The 11261-nt window shown below is 51.4% G+C and overlaps 1 protein-coding gene across 1 annotated transcript; it reads left to right on the forward strand.

The window, feature by feature from the left end:
* Positions 1–875: 875 nt before the first annotated feature.
* NKPD1 (NTPase KAP family P-loop domain containing 1) lies at positions 876–5550 on the forward strand (the record flags this gene model as incomplete). Its single annotated transcript, XM_079333126.1, has 3 exons — positions 876–998; positions 2003–2134; positions 3896–5550. Coding segments are annotated over 3 exons (1910 nt in total), but the record flags the coding sequence as incomplete, so codon positions are not given.
* Positions 5551–11261: the final 5711 nt, after the last annotated feature.

The raw sequence follows: 11261 nt of genomic DNA on the forward strand, positions 1-11261 counted from the left end.
GACAGGGACAGGGACCGGGACAGGGACAGGGACAGACACAGGGACAGGGACAGACACAGGGACAGGGACAGGGACACGGACAGGGACAGGGACAGGGACACGGATGGAGCCGCTGGGGCTGCCCAGGGTAGGATTTGACTGGGACTGGGAGGGATTGGGATCTCTATGGTGTCCCCAGGGATGTCCCTGTGATGTCCCCACGGTGTCCCCACAGGGTTCCTGCTGCTCCTTGGGGCCGGGGCTGTCCCCAGGGCTGCCCCCACGGTGTCCCTACAGTGTCCCCATGTCCCCACGGTGTCCCCATGTCCCCACGGTGTCCCCATGGTGTCCCCATGTCCCCACAGTGTCCCCACAGTGTCCCCGCAGGGTTCCTGCTGCTCCTCGGGGCCGGGGCTGTCCCCATGATGTCCCCATGTCCCCATGGTGTCCCCAGGGTTGTCCCCATGATGTCCCCATGTCCCCACGGTGTCCCCACGATGTCCCCACGGTGTCCCCACAGGGTTCCTGCTGCTCCTGGGGCAGGGGCTGTCCCCATGATGTCCCCATGGTGTCCCCATGTCCCCACGGTGTCCTCATGTCCCCACAGTGTCCCCATGATGTCCCCACAGTGTCCCCATGATGTCCCCACGGTGTCCCCGCAGGGTTCCTGCTGCTCCTCGGGGCCGGGGCTGTCCCCATGTCCCCACAGTGTCCCCATGTCCCCATGGTGTCCCCACGGTGTTCCCACAGGGTTCCTGCTGCTCCTAGGGCAGGGGCTGTCCCCATGATGTCCCCATGTCCCCACAGTGTCCCCACGGTGTCCCCATGTCCCCACAGTGTCCCCACGGTGTTCCCGCAGGGTTCCTGCTGCTCCTCGGGGCCGGGGCTGTCCCCAGGGCTGTCCCCAGCGCTGTCCCCAGGGGGGTGTGAGGAGTCTGAGGCCTGGCTGGCCCCGGGGGGCTGCCCCCGGCCGTGTCCCCACGGAGCCGCCGGCGAGGGAGCGGCGCCGGAGCTGCGAGGTACGGCCAAACCCCAAACCCCAAAACCAACCCCAAAACCTGAACCCCAAACCCCAAATGGCCAGGGGACACCCCAAACCCCAAAACTAAACCCCAAATGGCCAGGGGACACCCCAAACCCCAAAACCAAACCCCAAATGGCCAGGGCACACCCAAACCCCAAAACCAACCCCAAAAGCTGAACCCCAAACCCCAAATGGCCAGGGCACACCCCAAACCTCAAAACCAACCCCAAATGGCCAGGGGACACCCCAAACCCCAAAACCAAACCCCAAATGGCCAGGGGACACCCCAACCCCAAAACCTGAACTCCAAAACCTGAACCCCAAAACCCAAAACCAAAACCAAAACCTGAATCCCAAACCCCAAAACCAAACCCCAAATGGCCAGGGGACACCCCAAACCCCAAAACCAACCCCAAAACCTGAACCCCAAACCCCAAAACCAAACCCAGAGCCCCCCACGGAGGATGATGTGTACTGCTTGTCCCAAATCCCAAATCCCAAATTTTGATCCCAAATCCCAAATCCCAAATCCCAAATTTTGACTCAATCCCAGAGCCCTCCACAGAGGATGACGTGTACTGCCTGTCCCAATCCCAATCCCAATCCCAAATTTTGATCCCAAATCCCAGATCCCCCGACGGAGGATGACGTGTACTGCCTGTCCCAATACCAATCCCAAATCCCAAATTTTGATCCCAAATCCCAGATCCCCCGACGGAGGATGACATGTACTGCCTGTCCCAATCCCAATCCCAAATCCCAAATTTTCATCCCAAATCCCAATCCCAGATCCCCCCAAGGAGGATGATGTGTACTGCCTGTCCCAATCCCAATCCCAAATCCCAATCCCAATCCCAAATCCCAAATCCCAAATTTTGATCCCAGATCCCCCAACGGAGGATGATGTGTACTGCCTGTCCCAATCCCAATCCCAATCCCAATCCCAATCCCAAATCCCAATCCCAATCCCAAATCCCAAATTTTGATCCCAAATCCCAGATCCCCCGACGGAGGATGACGTGTACTGCCGCTGCCTGTCGCGCACGCTGTGCCACACGGCCACGCCCGTCACCGTCGGGTTCTACGCGCCCTGCGGGCACCGGCTGGAGAGCCTGCTGGCAAAGGTCACCGGTGGGTCTGGGATTTGGGGATTTGGGATTTGGGATTTGGGATTGGGATTGGGGATTGGGGGATTCCTGCTGGGCAAGGTCACCGGTGCGTATGGATTGGGATTGGGATTGGGGATTTGGGATTGGGGGATTCCTGCTGGACAAGGTCACCGGTGGGTCTGGGATTTGGGATTTGGGAATTGGGGATTGGGGGATTCCTGCTGGGCAAGGTCACCGGTGGGTATGGATTGGGATTGGGATTGGGATTGGGGGAATTCAGGAGTCCCTGCTGGACAAGGTCACCGGTGCGTCAGGATTGGGATTGGGGATTGGGGGATTTGGGATTTGGGGATTCGAGGATTTGGGGATTCAGGAGTCCCTGCTGGACAAGGTCACTGGTGGGTCACGGACTGGGGATTGGGGATTTGGGGATTGGGGGATTTGGGAACTCGGGAATTCAGGGATTTGGGGTTTTCTGTGCTCGCTGTTGTTTCCTGAGCGTTTGGGGTCTCTTATCACAGTCCCCAGTCCCAAATCCCATCCCAATCCCAAATCTCATCTAACCCAACCCATCCCAACCTAACCCAACCCATCCCAACCTAACCCAACCCATCCCAGCCAACCCATCCCAACCTAAACCAACCCATCCCAACTCAACCCAACCCAAGCCAACCCATCCAATCCCATCTACCCCAAATTCCATCCAACCCAACCCAACTCAAACCAACCCAGTCCCAAATCTCATTCCAAATCCATTCCAACCCAACTCAACCCAAATCAACCCAACCCCAAATCTTATTCCAAATCCCACCCAGCCTAAACCAATCCCATATCTCATCCCAAATCCCACCCAACCCAACTCAACCCAACCCATCCCAACCCCAAATCTCATCCCAAGTCCATTCCAACCCAACTCAACCCAACCCCAAATCTCATCCCAAATCCCACCCAACCCAACTCAACCCAACCCCAAATCTCATCCCAAATCCCACCCAACCCAACTCAACCCAACCCCAAATCTCATCCCAAATCCCATGCAACCCAATCCAACCCAACCCCAAATCTCATCCCAAATCCGATGCAACCCAATCCAACCCAACCCCAAATCTCATCCCAAATCCCATGCAACCCAATCCAACCCAATCCAACTCAACCCCACATCTCATTCCAAATCCCACCCAACCCAACCCAACCCAATCCAACCCAACCCCAAATCTCATCCCAAACCCCATCCAATCCATTCCAACCCAACCCAACCCCAAATCTCATCCCAAATCCCACCCAGCCTAAACCAATCCCATTCTCATCCCAAAACCCACCCAACCCAACCCCAAATCTCATCCCGAATCCCACCCAACCCAACTCAACCCAACCCCAAATCTCATCCCAAATCCCACCCAACCCAACTCAACCCAACCCAACCCAACCCCAGATCTCATCCCGAATCCCACCCAACCCAACTCAACCCAACCCAACCCAATCCAACTCCAAATCTCATCCCGAATCCCACCCAACCCAACTCAACCCAACCCAACCCAACCCCAGATCTCATCCCGAATCCCACCCAACCCAACTCAACCCAACCCAACCCAACCCCAGATCTCATCCCGAATCCCACCCAACCCAACTCAACCCAACCCAACCCAACCCCAGATCTCATCCCGAATCCCACCCAACCCAACCCAACCCAACCCCAGATCTCATCCCGAATCCCACCCAACCCGAATGAACCCAACCCAGCCCGCCCCAAGCCCCGCCCCAGTGTGACCCCCTCCCTTGGCAGCCTTCATGCGTGAGGAGATGGCGCGGCGCGAGGCGGCCGAGCTGCTGCGGGGGCACCGCAAGCCGCGCAGCCCGCACGGCTGGGGGCTGCTGGCGGCCCTGTGGCTGCTGGCCTTCTACGAGCCCGTGGTGACCGAGGGCCACCTGCGGCGCAAGAACCTGGAGTTCATCTTCATCCGCTTCAGCGCCTGGGAGTTCGAGGGCTGCGACAAGCTCTGGGCGGGGCTGGTGACCACGCTGTGCCAGAACATCCGGCAGCACTTCGGCGCTTTGCCGCTGAGCGTGTTCCACGTGCTGGGCACGCGGCCGCGCTTCGCCTCCGGCTTCTCGCAGCGCGAGTGGGTGCTGAAGAAAGGGACGTGCCTGCGGCTCTGGGGGCTGCTGCTGGTGCTGGCCGTGGGCATCGCCATCCTGCTGGTGGCGCTGCTGGTGCCGGGCATCAAGGACCACCACGCGCTCAAGGTGGTGGGCAGCGCCGTGGCGTCGCTGTCGGGCTCCTCGCTGGTGTTGGGCGCTCTGTCCATCCTCAAGAATTTCTTGGTGAGCGAGAAGAAGAAAATCGAGCGTCTGACCAACAGCGAGAGGTTCGCCGGGCAGTTGGGGTTCATGAGTAAAGTCCGGGGCGAGGTGGAGGTGCTGGTGGATTTCCTGGCGTTCATGGAGGTGTTTGAGCGCCGGCGGCTGCGCGTGGTGCTGGAGATCACCAGCCTGGATCTGTGCTACCCGGAGAAAGTGGCCGGGGTGTTCAACGCCATGGCCACGCTGCTGTCGGACGCCAACGCGCCCTTCATCTTCGTGCTGGCCGTGGACCCCAGCGTCATCGTGCCGTGCCTGGAGCAGACGGGCTGCATGAAGGGGCTGGCGGACAACGGTTACCTGTACCTGAACCGCGCCGTGACTCTGCCCTTCTCCATCCCCGAGATGGGCGCCCGCTCCCGCCTGCGCAGCGTCGAGGCCGCCATCCAAACGCGGGAGGATCTGCTCTACCGGATCATCGCCGGCAACGTCGCCAAAACCCGCGGCGGTGCTGGTGGGGCAGCGCCGGGCTGGAAGGAGGTGGACGCCGAGGCGGTGCCGTGGATCCACGAGGCGTTCCGGTGTCTCCACGACGGTTCCGACGTTTTATCCCGGTATCTCCCGGAGAACGGCGCCAACGTTCGGCGCATCGTCAACACCATCCCCATCACGCTGCGGCTGCTGCTGCACCGCTGCTGGTCCGGCGCTGCCCCGGCGCTGTCGCCCCGCGCCGCGGCCGCATGGGTGGTGCTGGCTGACCGCTGGCCCGGCCGGCTCAGCTGGACGCTGCAGTGCCTGGAGGACACCGGGCACAACACCGGGCACAACACCGGGCACAACACCGGGCAGGGGGACGGCGACAAATCCCTGTGGAGCATCTTCCAGGAGCACGCGGGCGAGCTGGGCGCGCTGCGGCAGCCGCTGGGCAAGGTGCTGAGCCTGGACGCCGAGCCCGGGCTGTTCCAGGCGTTCCTGGCGCGGGATTTTCCCTTCAGCGCGGCCGAGGCGCGGCGGATGCTCGGGGTCACCGTGAACCTGGATCACTCCATCCGCCAGCACATGGCGCGGCTGCGGGCGCTGCGGAGCATCGGCAAAGGCGCGGCCGTGACGCGCGGGGTGCAGTGCGCGGCCGGCACCTGAGACACGCGGGGGGGTGGCGGAATAATGGGGGTTTTTTGGGGGATGTTTTGGGATTTTTTTGGTATTTATTTGGGGATTTTTGGGGGATTTTTTAGGATTTTTTTGGGGTTTTTTGGGAATTTTTGGGATTTTTTTGGGGATTTTTGGGGGATTTTTTAGGGATTTTTGGGGGATTTTTTAGGGATATTTTGGGATTTTTTAGGGATTTTTTTGGGAATTTTGGGGATTATTTGGGGATTTTTGGGGATTTTTTAGGATTTTTTGGGGATTTTTGGGGATTTTTTTAGGATTTTTTTGGGGATTTTTTAGGGAATTTTTGGGATTTTTTTGGGGATTTTTGGGGGATTTTTAGGATTTTTTGGGGGATTTTTGGGGGTTTTTGGGATTTTTTGGGGATTTTTTTGGGAATTTTTGGGATTTTTTGGGGATTTTTTTGGGATTTTTTAGGATTTTTTTGGGATTTTTTAGGGGATTTTTTTTTATTTTTTAGGGATTTTTTGGGATTTTTTTGGTATTTTTTAGGGATTTTTTGGGGATTTTTTTGGGATTTTTTTGGGATTTTTTAGGGATATTTTGGGGATTATTTTGGGATTTTGGGGGGATTTTTTTTTATTTTTTAGGGATTTTTTTAGGGAATATTTTGGGATTTTTTGAGGATTTTTTTGGGGATTATTTTGGGATTTTTTGGGATTTTTTTTTTTTTTTTTTAAGGGATTTTTTAGGGATATTTTGGGATTTTTTAGGGATATTTTGGGGATTATTTTGGGATTATTTGGAGATTTTTTGGGATTTTTTTTTTATTTTTTAGGGATTTTTTAGGGATATTTTGGGGATTATTTTGGGATTTTTTGGGGATTTTTAGGGATTTTTTTTGGGACGTTTTTGGGACTTTTTGGGGATTTTCAGGGATTTTTTGGACTTTAGGGGCATTTTTTAGGATTTTTTGGGGGATTATTTTGGGATTTTTTGGGGAATTTTTTTGATTGTTTTAGGGATTTTATTGGGATTTTAGGGGATTTTTTGGGGGAATTTTGGGGATTTTTTGAGGATTTTTTGAGATTTTTTGAGATTTTTGGGGGATTTTTTGGGATTTTTTTGGGGGGTTTTAAGGATTTTTTGGGGATTTTTTGGGGATTTTTAAATTTTTTTTTTTTATTATTTTTGGGGATTTTTTGGGATTTTTTAGGGTTTATTTGGGGGATTTTTTTGGGATTTTTTGAGGATTTTTTGGGATTTTTTTGTGATTTTTTTTTTTTTTTTTTTGGTTTATTGAGGATTTTTTGGGGATTTTTTGAGGTTTTTTGGGGGTTCTTGGGGATGTTTTGGGATTTTTTGGGGGATTTTTGGGGGATTTTTTGGGATTTTGGGGGGAATTTTGGGGATTTTTTGGGGGATTTTTTGGGGAATTTTTGGGATTTTTGGGGGGATTTTTGGGGATTTTTAGGATTTTTTTGGGGATTTGGGGGGGGGATTTTTTTGGGGGGATATTTAGGATTTTTGAGGGATTTTTTTGGGATATTTTGGGGATTTTGGGGGGATTTTTTGGGGGGATTTTGTAGGATTTTTTTTTATTTTTTTGGGGGATTTTTTTAAAACTTTTTTTTTATTTTTTAGGATTTTTTGGGGGATTTTTTTGGCATTTAAAAAAAAAATTTTTGGGGACGTTTTGGGATTTTTTGGAATTTTTGGGGGGATTTTTTGGGGATTTTTTGAGGAGTTTTTGGTGACTTTTTAGGGGGATTATTTTGGGACTTTTTGGGATTTTTTGGGGGGACATTATTTGGGATTATTCAGGATTGGAACCACCCCAAGGCCACCCTGAAGGATTTGGGGATTTTTTTTTGGGGAAGGAAAATGGGAATTCTGGGGTTTTATCCCAGAATTGTGGGAGGGAAATGGAAAATTCCAGAAAATTCCAAATTTTATTCCCAGGATTTTGTTTTTGGGATCATCCAGAGGGAATTCCAGGGGTTTATTCCCAATTTTTGTGACTGAGAATCCAATTCCCTGCTGGGAATCCCCCACCCTGAGGCATTTTTGGGATTTCATCCCAAAATTTGGGAGGGAAAATTGGGGAAATCCCCTCCCCCCCCACCCCAAAATTCCAGGGAAACCCCCCGGGATCATCCCCAATAAATCAAATTCCACCCCTGGCTCTGTGGTTTTTTTGGGGGAATTTTGGGTTTTTTTTGGGATTTCCTGCTTGTTCCAGGTTTTGGGGTTTTTTTTTGGGATTTTCCCCTCCCCCACCCCACCCATCCCAAATCCATCCAAACTCCTGAAATTCCAAGATGAGCCCCCAAAAAGAGGGCGGGTGACGAATGCAGAATTCCTTTAATTAGAAAACAGCCATTAACAAAAATTCCACCACGGGGAGGAGAAAAAAAAAATAAAAATTAAAAAAAAAAAAAAGGGGAAAAAGACAAAAAAACCCCAAAAAAATCCCAAAACCAAATTCCAGAAACACCAGCGAAAATTCCCGCTTGGAATATCGGGAAAATCCCCCCGGAATTCCCATCCCCCCCCCAGCTCCCTGAAAAGATTTTATTGCACTTAAGAAAAAAAAAAAGCGACTCCCTGGGAATTTCCCGGGAATTCCGGGAATTTTGGGGAATTCCGGGCTGGGAGATCCCCGAGGGGAAATCGCTGGATCCTCCCTCCTCCCCTTTTTTTTTTTTATGGAAATTTGGGATGATTGAGGAATTCCAGCCCCTCCCCCTTTTTTTATTTTTTTCCCCGCGTTTTCCCGGGAATTCTGCAGCTGGTGATAAATAGAGACAGAAAAAAAAAAACCGGGAAAAAAATTCCCAAAGAAACCAAAAACCACCGGAAAAGAAGGGAAATTAAAAATAAATAAAGCAGCCGATCCCGGGAATTATTTTTTGTTTTTTTTGTTGTTTTTTTTAAAGGGACGGAATTCCCAAATTCCCGCCTGCTCCCGGTCCCTGTAGTGTCCTGAATCCCGCCGGGAAAATTTTTCCCGGGAAATTCGAGCCCCCAAAGGCTCCTCCCCTGCCTCGGAGGCGGGAAAAAAAATCGGGAAAAAAAATCGGGAAAAAAAAAATCGGGAAAAATCTCCGTTCGTTTGGTTGGTTTTGTTTTGTTTTTTTTGTGTCGTTTTTCTTTTCCGAAGAAAAGTCCCGAAATTCCCGAGGTTTGGTTGGAATCTTGTGCGGAGTTGGAAGAGGGGAAAATTCGGGAGTTTTCCCCTTCCAGGACCTGTGGGGAGAGAGGGAAGCACAGGGATGGAATTCCCGCGTTTTCCGGGGTTTTCCCGGGTTTTCCTGGGGTAGAATTCCAGGATTTCCTGGGTTTTCCCGGGTTTTCCTGGGCAGAATTCCAGGATTTTCTGGGTTTTCCCGGGTTTTCCTGGGGCAGAATTCCAGGATTTTCCCGGGTTTTCCCGGGTTTTCCTGGGGCAGAATTCCAGGATTTTTCCAGGATTTTCCTGGGGCAGAATTCCAGGATTTTCTGGGATTTTCCCTGGGCAGAATTCCAGGATTTTCCTGGATTTTCCCGGATTTTCCTGGGGAAGAATTCCCAGATTTTCTGGGATTTTCCTGGGGCAGAATTCCAGGATTTTCCCGGGTTTTCCCGGGGAAGAATTCCAGGATTTTCCCAGGATTTTCCCTGGGCAGAATTCCAGGATTTTCCCGGGTTTTCCTGGGCAGAATTCCAGGATTTTCCCAGGATTTTCCCAGGGCAGAATTCCCAGATTTTCCCGGGTTTTCTGGGATTTTCCCTGGGCAGAATTCCAGGATTTTCTGGGATTTTCCCTGGGCAGAATTCCAGGATTTTCTGGGATTTTCCCTGGGCAGAATTCCAGGATTTTCCCGGGTTTTCCCTGGGCAGAATTCCAGGATTTTCCTGGATTTTCCCTGGGCAGAATTCCAGGATTTTCCTGGATTTTCCCGGGTTTTCCTGGGACAGAATTCCAGGATTTTCCTGGGTTTTCCCGGGTTTTCCTGGGGCAGAATTCCAGGATTTTCTGGGATTTTCCCTGGGCAGAATTCCAGGATTTTCCTGGATTTTCCCTGGGCAGAATTCCAGGATTTTCTGGGTTTTTCCCTGGGCAGAATTCCAGGATTTTCCCGGGTTTTCCTGGGCAGAATTCCAGGATTTTCCTGGATTTTCCCGGGTTTTCCTGGGGCAGAATTCCAGGATTTTCTGGGATTTTCCTGGGGCAGAATTCCAGGATTTTCCCGGGTTTTCCCTGGGGCAGAATTCCAGGATTTTCCTGGATTTTCTGGGATTTTCCCGGGGCAGAATTCCTGGATTTTCCTGGGCAGAATTCCAGGATTTTCTGGGATTTTTCTGGGATTTTCCTGGGGAAGAATTCCCAGATTTTCCCGCGTTTTCCAGGGTTTTCCTGGGGCAGAATTCCAGGATTTTCTGGGATTTTCCCTGGGCAGAATTCCAGGATTTTCCTGGATTTTCCCTGGGCAGAATTCCAGGATTTTCTGGGATTTTCCTGGGGCAGAATTCCAGGATTTTCCTGGGCAGAATTCCAGGATTTTATGGGATTTTCCCTGGGCAGAATTCCAGGATTTTCTGGGATTTTCCCTGGGCAGAATTCCAGGATTTTCTGGAATTTTCCCAGAGCAGAATTCCAGGATTTTCTGGGTTTTCCCAGGGCAGAATTCCAGGATTTTCTGGAATTTTCCTGGGGCAGAATTCCAGGATTTTCTGGGATTTTCCTGGGGCAGAATTCCAGGATTTTCTGGGATTTTCCCAGGGCAGAATTCCCAGGATTTTCCGGGTTTTCCTGGGACAGAATTCCAGGATTTTCCTGGGTTTTCCCACGTTTTCCTGGGGCAAAATTCCCAGATTTTCCCGGGTTTTCTGGGATTTTCCCAGGGCAGCATTCCCAGATTTCCTGGGTTTTTCCTGGGGAAGAATTCCAGGATTTTCTGGGATTTTCCTGGGGAAGAATTCCAGGATTTTCTGGGTTTTCCCAGGGCAGAATTCCAGGATTTTCTGGAATTTTCCCAGAGCAGAATTCCAGGATTTTCTGGGTTTTCCCAGGGCAGAATTCCAGGATTTTCTGGAATTTTCCCAGAGCGGAATTCCAGGATTTTCCTGGATTTTCCTGGGCAGAATTCCAGGATTTTCTGGAATTTTCCCATAGCAGAATTCCTGGATTTTCCTGGGTTTTCCTGGGCAGAATTCCAGGATTTTCTAGGTTTTCCCGGGGAAGAATTCCAGGATTTTCTGGGATTTTCCCTGGGCAGAATTCCTGGATTTTCCTGGGTTTTCCTGGGCAGAATTCCAGGATTTTCCTGGATTTTCCTGGGCAGAATTCCAGGATTTTCTGGGATTTTCCTGGGGCAGAATTCCTGGATTTTCCTGGGTTTTCCCAGGGCAGAATTCCAGGATTTTTTGGATTTTCCTGGGGTAGAATTCCCAGATTTCCTGGGTTTTCCCAGGGCAGAATTCCAGGATTTTCTGGGATTTTCCTGGGCAGAATTCCAGGATTTTCTGGGATTTTTCTGGGATTTTCCTGGGGAAGAATTCCCAGATTTTCTGGGATTTTCCTGGGGTAGAATTCCTGGATTTTCTGGGATTTTCACAGGTTTTCCCAGAATATTCTGGGATGTTTCCTGGGCTGTTCCTGGCTCAGCATTCCCAGTTTTTTCCCCTTTTCCCGGGATATTCTGGGCTGTTCTGGGCTATTCTGGGCTGTCCATTCCCAGTTTTTCCCCATTTTCCCG

This window comes from Erithacus rubecula, assembly GCF_903797595.1.
Source record: "Erithacus rubecula genome assembly, contig: scaffold_802_arrow_ctg1, whole genome shotgun sequence".
In the NCBI taxonomy this organism is placed as follows: Eukaryota; Metazoa; Chordata; class Aves; order Passeriformes; family Muscicapidae; genus Erithacus; species Erithacus rubecula.